General features: G+C 42.9%; 1 protein-coding gene across 2 annotated transcripts; it reads right to left on the bottom strand.

The window, feature by feature from the left end:
* Positions 1-329: 329 nt before the first annotated feature.
* On the bottom strand, positions 330-17,557 carry LOC306943922 (polypyrimidine tract-binding protein 2-like). 2 transcript variants are annotated; one of them, XM_079530458.1, is made up of 17 exons: positions 17,473-17,557; positions 16,605-16,626; positions 16,082-16,130; positions 15,343-15,509; positions 13,378-13,449; positions 13,215-13,286; positions 12,802-12,960; positions 12,214-12,324; positions 11,730-11,901; positions 10,609-10,686; positions 9,271-9,383; positions 5,823-5,856; positions 5,031-5,123; positions 4,647-4,763; positions 3,463-3,562; positions 3,292-3,369; positions 330-2,737 (listed from the first exon to the last, which is right to left on the bottom strand). In XM_079530458.1, the coding sequence occupies exons 1-17, from the start codon at positions 17,478-17,480 to the stop codon at positions 2,608-2,610; spliced, it is 1,575 nt and encodes a 524-aa protein (XP_079386584.1). In that variant the 5' UTR covers positions 17,481-17,557; the 3' UTR covers positions 330-2,607. The 2 variants fall into 2 exon arrangements, with proteins under 2 accessions (XP_079386584.1, XP_079386585.1); XM_079530459.1 differs by lacking the exon at positions 10,609-10,686.
* Between the last annotated feature and the right edge of the window lie 1,774 nt (positions 17,558-19,331).

Here is a 19,331-nt window from a genome sequence, read left to right as displayed (position 1 = left end):
TATTAGAGATGCTGAGGGAAAGAAAGGAGCGAGAGCAGAGAAACAGGAGTGAGTAGAGAGATAGAGGTTTATTGAAAGACAGATCGGAGCAGAGGTCTTAACACACATGAACCATCAAACTTGGGACTTGTCGGTAGAAAAGGTTTTAATTTGTGCCATTGTTTTCCTTCACATTGGACTCAAGAGACTGAAAACAGGTAGAAAATATACAACAAGAGAACATAAATGTGTATTCTCCGGGAGTGGGAGCCACCAAAAATCCTTTTTGCAGATTAACAGGAGGATTAGAGTGAAGAGGCACCCCTAATTGAAAACTATTAAAAAAAAAAAAAAGCATGATTTTCATATTTTCTATATCGTCGAAAACCATGAAAGACGACATAGTTTGTCATCTAAAACCATATAGACAGTATGTCGTTGAAAAGCATGATTCTAATCATTTTTTTTCCTTAACACAAAAAAAGAATATGTTTACCGGTATATGATGTTCAAACACTGTTAACATAGGAAGACACACTTTAACTGCAACAACCATACTACAGACTAAAGGCACATGTACTTGGTCCCAACAGGTCACATTTCAAAGCCAAACAGACAGACACCAAGACCATAATCACATGTTCAAACCTTGTCCAATAGGATGACACTAGAATGCACTCCTAAGAGAGGGGGTGTGTGAGAGAGATAGAGATATGGGCTTGTACTGTATTATTCTACCACAATTCCTCCTTGGTAGGGACTCAAAGGTGGGTCAAAAATGTGAGTGACCCCCTAAGGTTATTCAGGAATTAGCATGAATTAGAATGAATGCCATTTAAAAAATATGTGTCTGCATAATTTCAATATGACAACCGCTCCTCTACAAACTGACAAATAGGTGGAGAAAATGAGAAGTTGCACAATGTGCCTTGGCCCTCCTGGGTATAATGTGGTTTGGCAAGACAAAAAGCTGATTCATACTTGGTTACTAGACACTTTCCGTTAGACAAAAGACGTATTTGTTACGGCTGACCCAATTACTTTGATGCAGGCCAATCTGTGCTTGAAGACTTCCATATCTTCATCACTGGGATGTTTAAAAAATATATATTTAAAAATAAAATAAAAATTGTGCGAGCAATGGCTCTCAAACATGCAGTCTCTTCTAAATTATAAAGTCAGTCGGTAGAGCACTCGTCTTTCGAAACCCATGACAAGGTCATGGGTTTGATCGCCGGCAACTCAGTGTACGAGTGGCACGGCTAGGGTTGGAGAAGTCGTGAATTGAGTACTGGAAGCTGTCTATGGTAGGTGTTGCGATTCACCTCAGCAGTTAATCTCCCAGGGGTCTAGTGCATTGAGAAATGAGGATAGACTCTGCCTCTCTGGCTGATACCGACAATAAGCATCTTACGTATAGTGTAAATACTCTTCTTTCTAGATCTAGAAGGGGAGGTGAAGACCCTGCTCTGCTTCTGAGTTTTCTTGAATGCACTGTTGCTCCAAAGACAACATTTAAGTGAGCTCCAAAGACAACATTTAAGTGAGCTCCAAAGACATTTACGGGTTAAAACCTAAAAAGTGTATCAACCCAGTGACCACTCGGTGAAAATCTAGACATAGAAAAATGATCGTTGTGTGCCTGTCCAAAGGCTGGGGGGTCATGAGAATGACAATGCTTTCATTGTCATTCTCATCTGGTCTTTGACTAAAAAGATAGCCTTGAGCGCTTATCATTCACAGACTCCGCTTTTCCACTGCGAAGTACCAGCCTAAGTCTACTTTGTTTTTGAGTGGTGCTAGCCACTCCTATGCATGACTATGTGTGTGTGTATGTCTGTGTGGTGTGGTGTGCATGTGTCTGTCTGTGAGCACGGAAGTACCATGGCAATACCGCTGTAGGGCGCGCACACAGACAGCAACACTCAGTTCAGACGGGTCAGATTTTTCAGTACCTGGTAGCTCTGTTGAGGTTACAAACAAACCGGGGATACCAAATTATCGACTCCCCATGTAAGTTTGTAAGCCGTTTTTGTATTGTTCTGCATTTTGATTTTATCGATTTTTGCAAATATGTCTCCTGTGTGTCATTAACTGGATAGAAATCCAGGAGATTATACATGTTTGTTTACTATAGGTAATTTTGCAGTGAGATAATACTGGCAAGTTTTTCTATTAGCCTTATCCGCCTGCTACTGATTTTCCACAATGTATAGTGACTATAATCCATTGCACTTGTAAATATAGTATGGAGCAGTACGGGTGAATCGCTCGTTTTTTTTAGGGAATTAAGTCTGGCGAATGTTTTCGTTTTCTAGGAGGAATTATTGTGTTTATCAAAGAGGTAGCTTGGGTTTTTATAATTTTGGCTTTGGTTAACCCTGATGTCAAGTTTCACTGTTCTTTTTAAAAACAAAACGTCCCAGTGTGTTGCCAGTTCTATGCAATGGAAAAGTGAACGACTTCACGCAAAAGCCAAAAATTCTGTTACAAATATGCTAATTTGGAAAGCCAAGACACTGATTTACAGTTGAGATTGTGGAGAACTGAAGATTAATGAATGTAATTTGACAAAAGGTGATGGGATTCTCCAACGTCACAGTTGTGAGGAGCAGGAGTACTGGGACGTTAGATTGTAGACTTGGAAAAGGAAACTTTAAGGTGGTGATTCGCTCCCATGTCGTAGTTGTGAATCTCAATCAGGCCCTGGATAGCCTCCTCTACCGCAGACATCTGGATCAACGCCATCTTATGGTCCCTGACAGAGGGAAGGAGAGGGAGAGAAACTTTGTTAAGACTCAGTAATAATAGATAAATGTACTATTCCACAAACATCACACACATTATTTGTTTCATTGCTTCCCTTAACCAAGGTAATGTTATACATTTTACATTTATACAACAGTAACCATTCATTACAGAATTGTTGAATAAAATGGTAATAAACAATTGTTTAATACTTAATTGTTTAATACTTTCAGTCGTAAATGAACACAGAAAGTGAATCCATCATGGACTTTTCATAAATGCTTATTTGTCATAATTATTTAGTCTTTACACAGGTTCTCACATGTTGCTCCACTCGCTGTCTTTACTCATTCAAACATGCACTACATTTTGCCATGATGAAACATTGAATCTGTGCTTTTCCTTGTCAAATAATTGGGGTTTTTTTTAAACTGAGAACATATTAACTGCCCTTGTAACAGGGACATCTAGGACTTGATTAAATACAGTTTGGTTTTGAAACCGGGATATGGTTTCTTGCACAAAACAAATGAATTGCCTGTCAAACAGATACATGTTTCTTACTGGAAGAATTTGAAGGCCTTGACGGATGCTCCAACATTGGAAAACAGCAAGCGCAGGTCATCCTCAGATACACCCTCCCTGAACACAAAATATGCATCTTAAAAATCCTTGTCTTAGAAATCAAACTAGTCCTTATTCAAAGAGGATTTATTTTTGTCCAGTGTGTCTTACGGTATATTGGAGAGATGTAGCGTTGCTGAGGGAGGAAATATGTTCTGAAAATTCTTGGATCCAGGCTTCTTAAAGCGATGGAGTGGAGAGCCAGAGAAATCTGCACAATATAGAAGAGACAAAGACAAATTAATTGAGGTTGTAGATGTTATCAGGGCTCGACAGTGCGAGCAGGTACTCGCATTGGCTAATTAAAAACATTCGCACAGTACAGTGCGAATTGTGAAATGCAATTTGTAGCACCCGTGTGACTACAGAATTTGACTAGCCACTAGATGCCTGCGGCGCCTGGTGCCGTGGTTACATTTTTACACTGAGTGAGTGTGAGAGAGAAGTTAGAACGGACTTATAGTCACCGACAAAAGGATTTATGTAACTCATGTTGGCTGTTAATGTTCCATTTCCACCATGCCATTGCTAATGGAATCCACGGGTGAGTAAACATATCTGAATCTGAAGTAGCAGCTCCCTTTCCTCTGAAGTGACGCAGTTATGTTCAATATTGTCCCCATTCGCAAATTATGCAACACTTTCATCATTCACCATTGTGCAACAGTCCCGAAAAGAGTTTGACAATTTGGCTATAATCTAGTAGGCTACTATAAGATTACATAGATCATTGCCAATGCCTCTCAAACCCAGATACATAGCAGTAATGTGCGTCACAGACAGTGTCCAAAATAACAGACATACAAGGCCATCAATGCACTGCTCATGGCCTGTCGACAGGCCATAACTAAAATTATTTGTGTGCTACTAGATTTTTTCCAAGTAGCACATGTGCTACATGGAAAAATCATTAGCGTCGAGCCCTGGCTGTTATCTCATCCCTAACCCCTATGTCGTCACATGTAACGTACATTTCACCTACCATAATCGAAAGGATAATGCAAATTAAAAAAAAGGAAGCTTACAGCTTGGTCCCATTGCTGTCCTTAGTATAAGGGGTGTATGATAGTAGTGTGGTGCTGGTGAGTGCATGACATTTATAGTTTCATGCTTGATGTTAAGAGTTCATAAATTATGTGCTAATGTGTCCCTGACCCTGGGCACATATGAAGAAGTCTCCGAGTGGATGCGATCACACAAGAACACACTGCACAGCAAAATAGCCGCCATGTGAATATGATTAATGGTGGACTGTAGCTAAACAAGATGCTTTGATCAGATCAGTCCCGTCTTACCTTTAGTGAGAAGCTGATCATCCAGTCCCTCTCTGGGCAGAGCAACAGTTTGGTGCTTTGACAGTGTGACTCTCATCACTTTACCAAACATCTTCTGGCCATTCAGATGACTCATCGCTATAGAGGGAGAGGACATGTTGTGATCATCAGGAGGAAGTTATAGCTATATAGCATTCATGGTTTTCTGGCTCATGATATAAATATACAGAAGAAAAATCAAACACCCATTTTTCAGTCCAAGTGAAAATAAAATAAGTTAATATTCCCCTTTGACCTGTGTTATTCACAAGTCAAGGAAGAATTGTGCCATTAAGGCAGCCTACAGAAAAACATATCAAAATGCTTGCAGTGCCTAGCGCCGAGTCAGATGAAACTGTCACTCACCTAGTTGAGCCTGGTTGGCATCTGATAACTGGATCAGAGCACTGTCTTTCTTGTTATAGAGGATCTTCACGCGCTGCACATCACCGTATACACCTGGAGACAGATGGAGTGAGGGAGAGTACAACAGAGAGAGCAGGGTAGGAGGAGGAGATACAAGGTTGATAGGATAGACAGAGCAGGAGAGATGGAGCCGACGGAGGTTCGAGAAAGAGGAGGACGTGAAGGATGGAAGGAACAAAGTTAGTGTCGGAAGGACAAACTAAAAAGGAGAGGTGGAGCCTTCCCGTGTGATGACAGCTAACTGATTGTGCTCTCCGTGGCCGTCTGTGGGATTGCTAACCAGCTCTCTTCAACAAACTCCTCAAACTCACTTGACCGCTTTACTGATGACAACACAAAGAGAACTCTAATAAGGTGGCTTTTCGCTGCGTCTCTCTGGCTGATAAACTGACACCAATATATTACCTAGCTGACTGACTGACTGAAAAATGTCTGGTTGGTTGACAGGTTGATAAGACATTCTGGCTGGCTGGCTGATCCAAGTGGCGGACTGGAAACGGACCCAAACTGTAGATGCTATATGCCATCTTGAATAATCTTAAATATGAAGATTAATGGGTAAACTACGACTGCACTGAATATCGACAAGACTTGACAGGGAGAGACAGAGAGAGCCGATAGAGATTAAACAGTATATAGAGAGAAAGCTAGAGGTGTAGAGGTCGACTGTGCCCAAAGGATTGACAGTATAGATGCACAGACAGATAGTAGAATATTAGACGTTAAACATACCAAAGAGGGTAAAGAGACTTGACGGCGTGACCATCTTTAGAGAGAGAGACCGCAGAGCAGAGGACAGGAGAGGAGGAGCAGAGGAGGAAGAGGAGAGACGGAGGTAGAGAACCATGGACGGACAGAGCAGACCGCCAGCAACGGAGGAGGAGAGAAGAGGTGGTGGTTTCCACGACGATGGAGGGGAGTGGAGCAAAAATATGGAAGGCATGGGGAGGTCAAATGGCAAAAGCAGTCAGGTTAGACCAGTCAGTATACAGTGGTAGGCAACAGAGGGCAGGGGCAGGCAACACAAAAGGGAGGGTCGAGGGGAGGAGGATAGAGGTGAGGACAGGAGTGATAAAAAACAAGAAGAGAACAGAATGCCGACATTACATGATGCCGTAGGGAGGAAAAAAAGAGTGGGAGGAATAAAGTAACAGACGGAGAAATAGAGGGGAAAGGGGATAAGTGGTGGTAGGGAAGGAAGGGAGGAAGGAGGACAAAAATCAAAGCATAGGTCAGTAAACAGCATCAGTGGAACATAAACAGAATCTGAATGATCGCTGGTTTGAATCCCAAACAACTGCACCCCCCCCAACACACACACAGCCAACTCCTATAGTTTTTTGTCGTCGTAGTCGTCCCCACCACACACACACACACACACAATTATTAATGATGGGTGAAAAGGAAGCTAATTGGGGGGAACTGAAGAGTACATTTAAGTAAAAAGAAACAAGTGGCTAAGTAAGGGAGTAAACAATGAGGAACGGGGGGGGGGGGGGGGGGGGGCATGCGGTGGCTAGCCAGTCAGGTCAGATGTAGAGTCAAGCTGATGGCAGTAGCCAATGGGTTAGAGACAGTTTATGGGGGGGGGTGAGATTGCAGCCAAATGCCACTCCGAGCACTAGTGGAAACACAACCCTGTTTTTAGTATAAAGGCCCAGTTGTGTAGAACAAGTAAAGTAGACCGATTACAGCTCATGAGTTCTATGTGCACCTCTGTTGTCGACTTTGAGGAATTGCTTGGAATCACAGAACCTTGCATGAGGATGGGTTGGGTGTGGCATCTTTCAGGACCTTTCACTGCTTCGTCTCAACCATTACTCTATGGCTCTGGTCTCAGACACCGCTGTGTATTTTTTTACATTCCGTTTCTCTCCAAAGTTGAATGTTGCCACTACTGTTGGAGCAGCCATAAACTACACAGGTACATCCCGATGTTCTGGGCATCTTTGTATAGTTAGTGTTAGTAAAAACCAGGTAAAAGAGTAACGTTTGAGCAGACTAACATCAGTCACTCTACCATTCAATGTAGTAGAAGACCTGCGAGTTTACACCGCAGATATGTCGTCTCCGCCTATAGGAAATACGTTTGCTGCGACCATGAGACCCGTTTCTGAATTCGTCTATATGGAGTATACGGGGGTCTATGAACATGTTCGTAGTTGGCACTTGCCGTACCCTAGTCTAGGGGTCCGAATATGTTTGTAGATGGCAGAAAAGGAATTAATATAGCAAATACTTTTTGTATCTGCCAAAAATAAAATGTAAAAATCACTGTTGTTGGGGATACTACCATTACTTTCCTGCATAGAGGAATGTTTGGTGCCCTTAAGAGGTTTGAGCTTGTGCCAAAATTATAAACAAAAGCTTACACGGAAAATGGTTTCACTTGCAAACGTGTTTGTGACAATGACCTTGGACGTTGAAGCGGATAAGATTCGTGAATGAAATCTTTCAGGGGATCACAATAGTACTAGTAATAGGAAGACAACAGAAACAAGTCCCCACAACTTTTTTGTTATCCTTTTATTTTAGCCTTAATGTCTTACTGTACTACCTGCCGTTCATATTTCGGACTAATAAATCAATCAATATTCTATGCTATGCGATGCAAGAGTGCAGTCTAGCAAACACCAACTCTGAACTCCTGAATCGCTGCCTTCCACACTCTCCTATCCAACATCGGGGTCTTGAGCTCTACAGCGTCGCTAGCTAAGCTGTCGCGCCGCAGTGGGTCTACATAGGTGGTGCCGTGCGCTTCTTTCCTTTCCTGGCTTTGCATCACAGAGAGAGGGGAAAGTAAGGCCTACATAGTATGAACGTCTAAGTGCCAGAGAACCATCAATAGCGTTGCAGTCTTTTTGTCATTATGTGGGGGTCAGAGATCAGCTTTAGTAGCATGACAGAGACGTCAAAACCACCACTAGAATAAACAATGGAAGCCACCTTCAAGAAATAGAGAAAATAGAGAAAGGAAAATAGAGAAAAGGACTACGACAATATAGTAGATAGAGATTTACAAATACAGAAACCCGTCTTGAAAACAGAAGTTACAAACTGAGAAATCCTGCACACATTTGATGACGACAAATATGAGTGGACAGAAAAATAATCAACAAAATAAAAGAACAAAATACAAGATAATAGACCAGGAAATCTGGATCTGGAAATCTAAATTGTAAAGAAATATTGTAGATTGTAGAGAAAATAACACTCGTCGTTGAAATTGATTCGAAACCTCCACGGTTAATCTGGCTTGTCCCAACAAACTCGATTGACCGTGTTCGAGGGTAGGAAGAGAGGTGGGAGGGTGATCTGTCGCTTCACTAGTGACTCCTACATGTTGGTGAGGGTCTGTTGTGCAGTGGGGTGCTGAACTAGGAAGAACAGAGTGCACCTCTACACACGTTTTGTCTTCCCCATGAAACTCCTCACTGTCCGGTCACAGGTATAAAGAAGTGGACTGGCAGTGTCATGTGTAATGGAAGAGACCCCTGCTGACCTACATCCTTCCTAAGACCAACCAGCAAGGGTCAGCAGTTACAAGAGACTACAGTACAAGGGGACTTGGGAATCGACAGAATGACTAAATCGGGAGAAAGGTGGGGCGGAACAAAAAGTATTGGGCAGAACATTTTCTAAATGAGAAAAGATTCTAGATACAACAGAGAGGGGAAAGTAAGCCTACATAGTCTGTGGAAAGCCTGTGACACACACACCCCTCCCAATCGAACACACAATAAAAACATTCACTTACATTCATCATCCCAATCGAACACACAATAAAAACATTCACTTACATTCATCATCCCAATCGAACACACAATAAAAACATTCACTTACATTCATCATTCTCCCATAATAGTTTCTCCCATTTTTTGAAAAAAAAAGCCAATGGTACACAGTCTGTCTCTCTGACGTGCACGTACACAGTGGGTGTGTGTCACACACCCATCTCAAATGAGGTACACAGTCTGTGTCTCTCTCTGACGTGCACGTACACACATCCATCTCAAATGAGCTACAGTTTCAACCAATGTATTACAATTCAAAATGAACCTCAGTCTCACCTTTTCACAGACATACTGTACATGACATGTACATGACACATACAGGTATACAGTGCACACAGTACACAGAGCCCACACACACACACACACACAGGTTTGGTGTAGTGTACCTCGTCATTCAGGTTGGATGCCAACAGCACTCCTGAAACGCCGGACCCAGACAGAGCGACCCGTCCAGCATGCGCTGCCGCTGCAGCAGCGGCACTCAGCGGATTGATGGCTCCTACGAGGACAGCAATGACACCACACAATGAACACAGCGACGCCATAGAGCACAATACTGTTAGTTAGTCAGTTAGATCACAGCTGCAGCAGCACGCGGCGGGACCTGTGGCTCCTGTAAGGAGAAAGGGTCAACAAATTCAAATACGTTGATGGTATATTAATACCATCTTGAATAATCTTAAAGCATCTACGTTTTCCATACATTTCAGTTAGTTACAATTCTACAGCCAGAAAGACAAAAATAATAAAGGCTAATTCAATATCATCCTCTACACATCAAACTTTACGATCAAAGTGCTGATGCAATAGGCGTTGGGTGTGGGGGCCAGGAAGGATGATTTAGGTACGGTCCAATTGCCTCCCCCAAACACTTTTTGGTTATACCTCATCTACAAGCGTTAACTAATAAAATAAAAGGTGACCATTGACACCTTATGGCAATAATCCCACCATTAAACACTCGCACAGAGTGGGCACTGGTTAGGATTAAATGTAATGTGAGGGGAAGGATTAGAGTCTTTACATGCCATGCCCACACAAACAAAACAGAGCAATCTATGCATAAATTACATCCCATTACCATTCACTTCACATACAGTGTAGCTCTGCTTTCAGTCCTTCCAGAGGATTTGAGAATTTGCAAAGAACAGAATAAATGCCCTGCTATTGAACTTTGAGAGCAAAACATTTGAAAAGTACTCCGCAATGCATTCGTTTTTTTTTTTAACTAGAATATCACCACACAATAAAAGTATCCATTTGCAGAAGCAGCACATTTCAAGTTTAGTTACCGTAACTGAATTTACATCATTTACTGTACTTTCAACAACGCTAACATTTAAATGTCTTGGGAATTTATTTATTTTTCATTGGTTAACAAAGCAGTGTGCAAAATGTAATGAGAGCAAATTCCCAAGGACAGCTTGGATGGACTGTGTGCTGAGGACACACCAGGGTGAGGAAATACCAAACAAACACTGGGGACATACTTACCAATGGCTTTATCTACAATATAAAGGGATAATTAAAGGAATGTTTCTATTGTAGACACTTCTATTGTGGCCAATGACCCAGTGGAAGTCATTTCCCTGCCCTGGTGTTTCCAGGCAGAAGCTCTAGCACAAGTATTAAAAGACAGAGTATAGCAGCAGGAGGACAGGGAGAGAGACAGAGAAAGAGAGGGGGGAGGGGGAAGAAAAGTAGAAAAAGGAAAGGATAGGTACCTCCACCCTGCGAGAGGGAGAGAGAAGACGAGTAACCTCCTCCACTAGAGTAGGAAGCTAGCGCTCCAGATGGGGTACCTATAAGACAATATGACAACTACGTTTATACCACACAACGCTAACCCACGCCAATTCACTTTCACATGTAGTGGTGTAATGTTAGCGCTGCTGAACGGTGTACCTACAGTACGCGACCTAGAACAAGAGACCACATCTCTAAACTATGCTAGGAGTCTAGACAAGGACAATATCCAACTGCATTACTTGCCGCAATAGCTGAATTAGCGCAGCAACCTTGGAGGTAGATGCTTGAGATAACCTGCATAAGTAGCTACAGCCGGACTGAAGTGCCATCACAATATTTGAATCAAACGTCAATATGTTTCCATAGTGATGGAATTTCTATTGACTTTCTGAGCATCGGTTTCGTCCAACTTCTCAAAATAAGATATCCTTATTATGGAATGCAGAGATAAGCATGTCACAACTACGCCCCATCCCCACAAGGGAATTTTCAAGTACATGTACAAGAGGGAGCGATAGAAATCACTGAGGGGGAAAAGAGAAGAGGAAGGGAGTTGACCCAAAAGGTCTACATTATGTCGAAAATGGTCGATGTACAAACTCATAATGCATCTTTCAACCCAAGGCGTTGTAGATCTGCTATTTTAGCCTATGACATGCCCAAATGCCACGGTTCAGATTTATGAGGGTGACCAATCCCTGTTGACCCTGCCTTCCCATCTCCAGTTGACCGCTGTGTGCCTGACAAATCTCTCTTCATCATTGTGGACGATGCAATTCCATTAGAGTGCCCGTATACTACAGTCTACACTTATGAACCCAAGTACCAACTTAGTGTTTACCTGAATGCTCACTGACCCAGTGGAGGAAGAAGAGAAGAGAGGGGATAGAGAGGAGGGAGAGAAGGAGGGATGAAACAGACAGCATATTTACCCAGAACGACAGCCATCGCCGTGTCTCTCCGTACCCGAGCATGGCTGGACATAATCTCTGCTGCACTTTACTTTATCATTTTTTTAATAACTCTCGGCTGAAATCGGTGACCGACTTACTGCTCACTAGCAAAACAAGGGACTGAGCAGCGGGTGTCGTCTTACCCAGTAAAGAGTTGTGGTCCTTGTTGCCGGACCCCTCGTCTCCAGTGGGCAGGTCAGGTCGTGTGTAGTCTCGGCTCTTGTCGTTGTTGTATTTGACGTTGAGGCTCACCAGCTTGCTGAAGTCTATCCTTAGTGTACAGCACGAGTTGTAGATGTTCTGTCCATCCAAAGACTGGAGGGAGGGAGAAAGAGTGTATGGATAAAATAGAGGGAAGATGGGAGTTAACACATTATTCTTTTTTTTTTTTTACCAAGACGTCCACAGACGTCCTGGGCACTACATGCGGTAATTCCTAGGATGTCTGTGGGCACAAAATGTGTTAAGCATATATATTTGCATCAATATCGGTCAATAGTGGTGAAATATCTGTCAATACAGGTGAAATATCTGAATTATTTTTACATCGGTTTGATAGCGATATTGCATTTTTTATATTATAATAATATTGTGCATCACTATTTCATTTGTTGGATGTCAACCTACCAGTTTAGCTTGCTGGGCGTTGACTGGATCACTGAACTGCAGCAGAGCTTGAAACTGGTTGTTCTTGGTGAAGGTGATGATTTTCATCACCGTGCCAAACTTACTAAAGATCTGGAGGGATGGGGAAGAAAAAACGTTAGTTCACAAACACAAATTTACAATAAACATTTATATAGGCCGGTGGTGGTATAATTAAGTAGCAGGGAAACGAATGGTTCCCGAGGCCGAGCCATATGGGCCATAGGTCAGAAACCTACCTCCTGTTTCTGTAACGTGAGGCGGCTTGATGTACTACATCTCCATGGACATGACATAGCATGTCGCAGGGACTTACCCCCAATGCAATCCTTGATGTCGAGTGTAAAGCAAGGAGGCATTGGGTACCATTTTTATAGCCTTTGGTATGACTCGTCCAATGATTGACCTGCAAGCCCACTGAGCTGGTAGGTGGTAGGTAGCTTGTAAAGATGAATGAAATTCCTTTCTTGTAAACAGTTTTCACAGGTCAGAGCCGAAATGACAAGACAATTATCTTAACTAATAAACACTGAATTTGAATATCTGAATATTGGAAATAAAAATATGTACCTGTTGGAGAACATCCAGTGTCACAGGGTAGAACATGTTGTCAATTATGATGCGCAGAACGGGGCTGGGGGGTGGGGCCAAGTCCAGAACTCCAGGCTCAGAGGACGGAGAGCTTCCATCCTGAACAGCTGACACCGCCTGCAGCACCGCCTGAGCTCTCTGAGGTCAAGAAACAAACGCATCATAGACAATATTAAATGTGCCATCTCATATCACCCTGAATAAAAACCAAACATTATAGGCCAGAAGCGCCACTAGGGAGGACAAAAAACAAAACACACCAGCTGGATCAGGGAGAAAGTGCAGACGTCTTGGGAATGAATGGTGCATTAAGACTTGCTGACTGAAAGTGCATATTCTATGTCTGTAGTGTGTGTATATATGGCGAATATTACAGGTGCAGGTTTGTGTACCTGATTCAGAGCAGAGTCAGTCTTCAGTTCCTTGTGGTTAGAGTACTGGATGAAGACTGGTGTGTTTCTGACCTGTGTGACAGACAATATATTTTCTATCAGACACATATTCAAGTGTAAAACTAGGTAACAGGTCATCTATGAGAACAGGAGGGTTTCAAACCTGGGGGGTGACAGCTGTGTAGTAGTTCACCATAGTGATAGCCGCTTCCTCTGTCCCCAATTCCAGAAATGCCTACAATATAGTGATATTTAAATCAGTATTGCCAATGATGAGGTTCACATGAGGAAATGTTTAAACGGATTTGGTTTTGAGACAAACCATAGAAAATAATTTGAAGGAAGGAAAAAAATCAACATCATAGATAGCTCTTTAATAGGCAAGCTGCTCTTGTATTACAACAATAAGTATGGCATTGATTATGACATTTATTATACATGCAGCAGTTCACAATATTAATACCACGGTGATTGTCTGAAGGCTGTTAATTATGTGCCAAGCTATTTCACAGTTTTCTTTAAGGTCGTTTTTCTGTGGAACAAAGTTTCCCTCAGGGGGTCAATACTACTACTAGTGTAGATCATTTCAGCTGCAACCAAAAGAAGTCTTCACATCTCAAGTGTCAGTATTCCTTGTCTCAACATTTTGCCTAGGGGCATCATGGAATTTTGAAATTCACAGACTATAGCCAAATTCCAATACCCAAAATCTCGGCCACTCACTCACTCCCAGTCGGGGTCATTCCAGCTTGACCCGGAAATGGTTAACGTTCCGATTGTTAAAGTGCTCCATCGAGGAGGAGAGTGGAGTCGAGTGGAGGAGTCGAGTGGAGGAGCCGAGTGGTCTCTCCGAGACCGCATAGAGCGAGTGTACAATACATCAGGTGCAGGCTCGGTGGGGTATGTTGTCTCCTCGCTGCGGATTTCCGCATCACGTGTACATGTTTTTTTCCTTCTCCAGTGACATAAGTCCGCCTCCTCCACATGTGGCACAGAAAAATACTGCTTGAAACCCGATACTATTCACCCCCCCACCCCCCATCCACTAGCTGCCGGCCGCTGCGGCTGATGAGACGCTGTCGCTGACCCAACACACACATGCACACACACACGCACAAACATTAAACTAAAAAGCTTTGCTGTTTGTTGAAGAGACACATTTTCGCTGAATTAATAGAGCTTCAGAATGATACAGTAGCCTATAGCCTATGTGAAAGTGAAAGGACCACAACAAGCCACTGGCTTTATTGCGTTGTGTGATATAAGCATAATAAAAGTAGGCTATATTGTGCGCACCTCAAAAGCTATAGTTAATTTCTCTCTGTGCATGCCTGAATGCACAGACTGCTATGAATGACGGTGACAAAAATGTATTTATTTATATGTGGACTGAACTGAACTGAATATGTAAGTCAGAGAGACTACCTATAATTCCTGTTATAGTGTCCGTTATTTGCAAAGACCGTCGGAGGAGGGACTGTCCAAGGAGGGGGGTTATTTATACGAGCAAAAAGGAACGCGGGCTGCGGGCAGGTCAGGAATTCCCTTCACAAACATATAATATAAAAGTGTGCGCATCCTGGCGCTTATTCACTATTTCAGGAATAAATAGCCTTGTTGCACATGTTACCAATACATACACATTGGCCTCGGTTACATGCACAAAAATGAATTGTCTATTCTGTAGACTGTACGGCTCTGGGTTCAGAGTTCCAGTGATCCAGCTGTGTGACACTGTATTGTTCCACCACTTTTGCTTTGGCAATGTAAACGTATGTTTTCCCATGCCAATAAAGCCCTTTGAATTGAATTGAATTGATTCACGTCATAAGTGATCGCGGAATGTGCCGACAGCGGAGTACATTCCGATTCTAGAGGCAAATCCACTCCACCACTCTGTCCTCGCATCGAATCCTCTCCTCCTCCACTCCTCCTCGCTGGGGGCGGAGCCGAGGAGCGAGTGGAGGACGCGAGGGGAGTGAGCGAGTGTGAAAGTTGCGGTATTGGAATTTGGCTTATGTGATCCTAGACTCTAGGCTCACATAGTGGGTGTATTCCTAGACCTAGAGGACTTCCTGGTTGTTGCAGACGATGCAACGGTCAAAACGTTATTACATTTATTATTTACCTGGTTCTTTCCCTTTAGCATCAGGATGTTGGTGACCTTTCCAAAAGGCAGTCCCAGAGCGATGACTTCGGTCTCTGAGACCTCGTTGGGAAGCTTCCGGATGTGAAGAACTCTGGAGGGAGGGGATTCATCCAGTCGCTGCTTCTTGTTGTTGTCACTCCCGTTGGCTGCAAAAAAAATACAATCACAACCTGACTTTCCCATGTATAACACCCTGTCTTTTCAACAGCTCTTACTTTTTTTCTTTTTTACATAAACATATTTTAATCATTTTTTAACACCTGGTAAACACGTTATGCTGCGTTCACAATAGCAGCGATTAAAGCGACAAACTACATAAAGCCATTTTTAACAGAAGCCAGGGACAGGAACATACAAACTGATGCTTAACACAATGAAGCTACAAAGAAATGTCAGCTGACTTCAGCTTTTTTCAGCACTCTCACAGTGTAGCATCAATGAAACCTTAATATATTTTAGTTTCGCCTTTTCCACTCCCCTTCTCGCCCCACACATGATTATACTTCATTAAAAAAAATCTTGCCGTCAGCCCTTTTCTTTTCAACTCAAGCCTTTATGTATTCCTTTACATTTTTCTTCATCTTCGCTCCCACACACAGACGCAAGCATGATGATTTAACAGCGATAGGTTGGCCTACCACACTTTTTGCAGCTTTTGTCTCTGCTAGAGTGAACGCAGCATGAGACTATCATTAGGTGTGAACTCAGTCCGACTCACCAGTCATAGGAGGGCTGCTACCGTACATGTTGAGCTCATCTGAGCCTCTCTGAAAGAAGACATTCAAAGTTTAAATAACTGGAAGACTAGACAAACATTTCCACGATGCACATTTTCAGAATTTCCCTAGCATTTCAAATTACATCTCGATTCAGTATTACATCTTCATTCATTAGCAATAATATGAACCACTCCTCCAACCATGTAAAACTCATTTGAGCATCTCTGGGAAAAAAATGTAGTTAATATGAATCAATTAACAACACCAATATTGTAAATCAGCTGTTGCATATTATATTATATTAGGCATGTATTATATATCTGGGTTATGGTGCGTTTTGATTTGAAAATACATATAGGCAAATTATATGCACACATTTTATTAACATTATTATTAAAATGTATTACAATTATTTAAAATATTACATTTATTTTGTGCACATTATATGCACAAAATAAAGGATAAGCCTGAGTTTGTAATGTCCATTGTGACGCTGTGTGTGCGCGCGCGCGCACTCTTTACCTTCATTCCAACCGCAACATCACTGTCCAGTAGGTAGGGATGGAGAAAACCAAAACGGGGGAAAAGTGGAGTAACAGCAGTATTTTAATGGTTGACATTTAACTGCATGCGAGTTTTACATTATGCAGCAATACAGATGAAATGTCCATCGTCTTAGCCTTGGATCAAGACCACCCCAGATGTATTTGATCGATTTTGATATTTGCATATTGATATGCAAATCAGAATCGATCAAATACACCTATGATAGTCTTGATCTAAGGCTATGCATGTCAAACTGTTACTGTAAGGAAATATAGGATATATAGTCCCGCGACCTTACAACAATGACGCGATCACAGTCATGTCATTTTAATTAAAAGGCCCTGCACTATTCACACAATAATCCACCTGCCAGGACAGTGCAATAAGTGCATCCTGGTTAGCATGTTTAGGCCTCTACAGCTTAGAGTATAGTTAGCATTAAGCTGCAGACAAAAGAAAAGCCTGCGGTTCATAACAAAGGAGGGACTGACACATTAGCGCTATGCTAGGCTAACCCCCGGCCGGCTAAAGTAAAGGCCCATTAAATAAATTAATGACATTGATGACATATATTTCCAATTGCATTTAACAAATAAAAATACAGTTGTAAAAAAAGCACCAAGTGTTGTTGTTTTTTTTAGGTACCAAAATACAACATTGATTGTGACCGTTTCTATCTACGCTATCTACCAATGACATGACGCTAACATGTAATTTCGCAAACAACGAGTGCAGAAGTTCAGGTCCGGGGGCCACGTCTGTGCAAGTGTATTATCATTTTATTGTTGCAGCAAATGTATAAATGTCAATTAAATGCTCATAAATAGAAGGTGTTTTTATTTACCCGTCCATTGCAAGGTCCTGCTGGCTCTTATTTCAACAGCTCGAGCTCCTTCTAAATAATACTGCAGCTGCAAAATGGATGCAGCTCACTTTTCTCTTTTTTTAAAATATCCAACATTATGGAGCTTTGCCGCCCCCTAGTGGCACTGTTCAGTACAACAAAACGCCCCAGCCGCTCTTGTGTTTACTGTAAATCCTCATGGTCCCTTCACACTCTAATTGGCTATAATAATCAATATATTTCTTAATGATATCTCATCTGATTGCTATACTTATAACTTGTCTTAAGTGTTATTGATGGCGCTTCTTATTCTTATTTGACTGATTGATTGAACATTTTATTCACAGTTTGTAGTACATTTCAAACGTAAGCACAAGTCTGTCCCGTCCCGTCTCCAATCTTCCAGACCATCGCACCTGATCTGCTCCCCTTCATCACCTCCATCATCAACACCTCAGTAACCTCAGGCTGCGTCCCATCTGACCTCAAGTCAGCCAGAGTAACACCACTCCTCAAGAAACCAACCCTTGACCCCTCAGATGTCAAGAACTACAGACCGGTATCACTCCTTTCATTTCTATCAAAAAGCATTGAACGTGTTGTCTCCAACCAGCTCTCTCTCCATCTCTCACATAACAACCTGCTGGATCCCAACCAGTCCGGATTCAAAAAGGCCCACTCCACAGAAACTGCCCTGCTGGCAGTCACAGAAGCACTACATGCTGCCCAGGCTGCTTCCCACTCCGCAGTCCTGATTCTCCTAGACCTATCAGCAGCATTTGACACAGTGAACCACCAGCTGCTCCTAGACACCCTAGCGGATCTAGGCATCGGCGGGACGGCACTAAAGTGGTTCTCCTCTTACCTCACCGACCGGACCTACCAGGTCTCCTGGAAAGGTCTGTTATCATCCCCCCGAACCCTCCAAACTGGGGTCCCACAGGGATCTGTACTTGGTCCCCTCCTTTTCTCACTGTACACAAAATCCCTTGGCACTATCATCTCTGCTCACAATATATCCTATCACTGTTATGCCGATGACACACAACTGTTTCTATCCTTCCCCCCCTCTGCCACCCAGGTGGAAGAACGCATCACTGCTTGCCTGGCTGACATCTCACAGTGGATGTCCTCCAACCACCTCAAGCTGAACCCAGACAAGACTGAGCTTCTCTTCTTCCCAGCTAAGTCCTGCCCGATGCGGGAGCTAACTATTTCCGTAGACAACGCCCTGGTAACGTCTGTCCCAACAGCCAGGAACCTTGGTGTTGTCCTGGACAGTCAGCTCTCGTTCAAAACTCACATCACAGCTGTCACTCGATCCTGTAGGTTCACACTCTATAACATACGACGAATTAGACCGTTCCTCACCCAGGAATCATCCCAGCTCCTAATCCAGACAACAGTCCTGTCAAAACTCGACTATTGTAACTCTCTCCTTACTGGCCTACCGGCATGTGCACTGAAGCCTCTCCAACTGATCCAAAATGCCGCAGCTCGCTTGGTCTTCAACCAGCCAAAATTCTCACATGTCTCCCCCCTGCTCCGCTCCCTGCACTGGCTCCCGGTCGCTGCCCGCACAGAATACAAAACTCTGATGTTGGCATTTAAAGCAACCAAAGGTATGGCTCCCCCATATCTTGCCAGCATGATTGAACCCTACAAACCCTCCCGCGCACTCAGATCAGCCAACGCAGGGAAGCTGGAAGTACCCTCACTAAAAACACCGGGACAACGCTCCACACGTCCCAAACTCTTCTCCCTTCTGGCCCCAAAAATGTGGAATGCACTTCCCGTTGCAATCAGAACTGCAGCATCACTCCCGTGAACTGCAACATCTTCCGCCGTAGTCTGAAAAC

This window comes from Electrona antarctica (genome assembly GCF_951216825.1).
Source record: "Electrona antarctica genome assembly, chromosome: 19".
NCBI classification, from domain to species: domain Eukaryota; kingdom Metazoa; phylum Chordata; class Actinopteri; order Myctophiformes; family Myctophidae; genus Electrona; species Electrona antarctica.
This window is presented reverse-complemented; position numbering and strand designations above follow the sequence as displayed.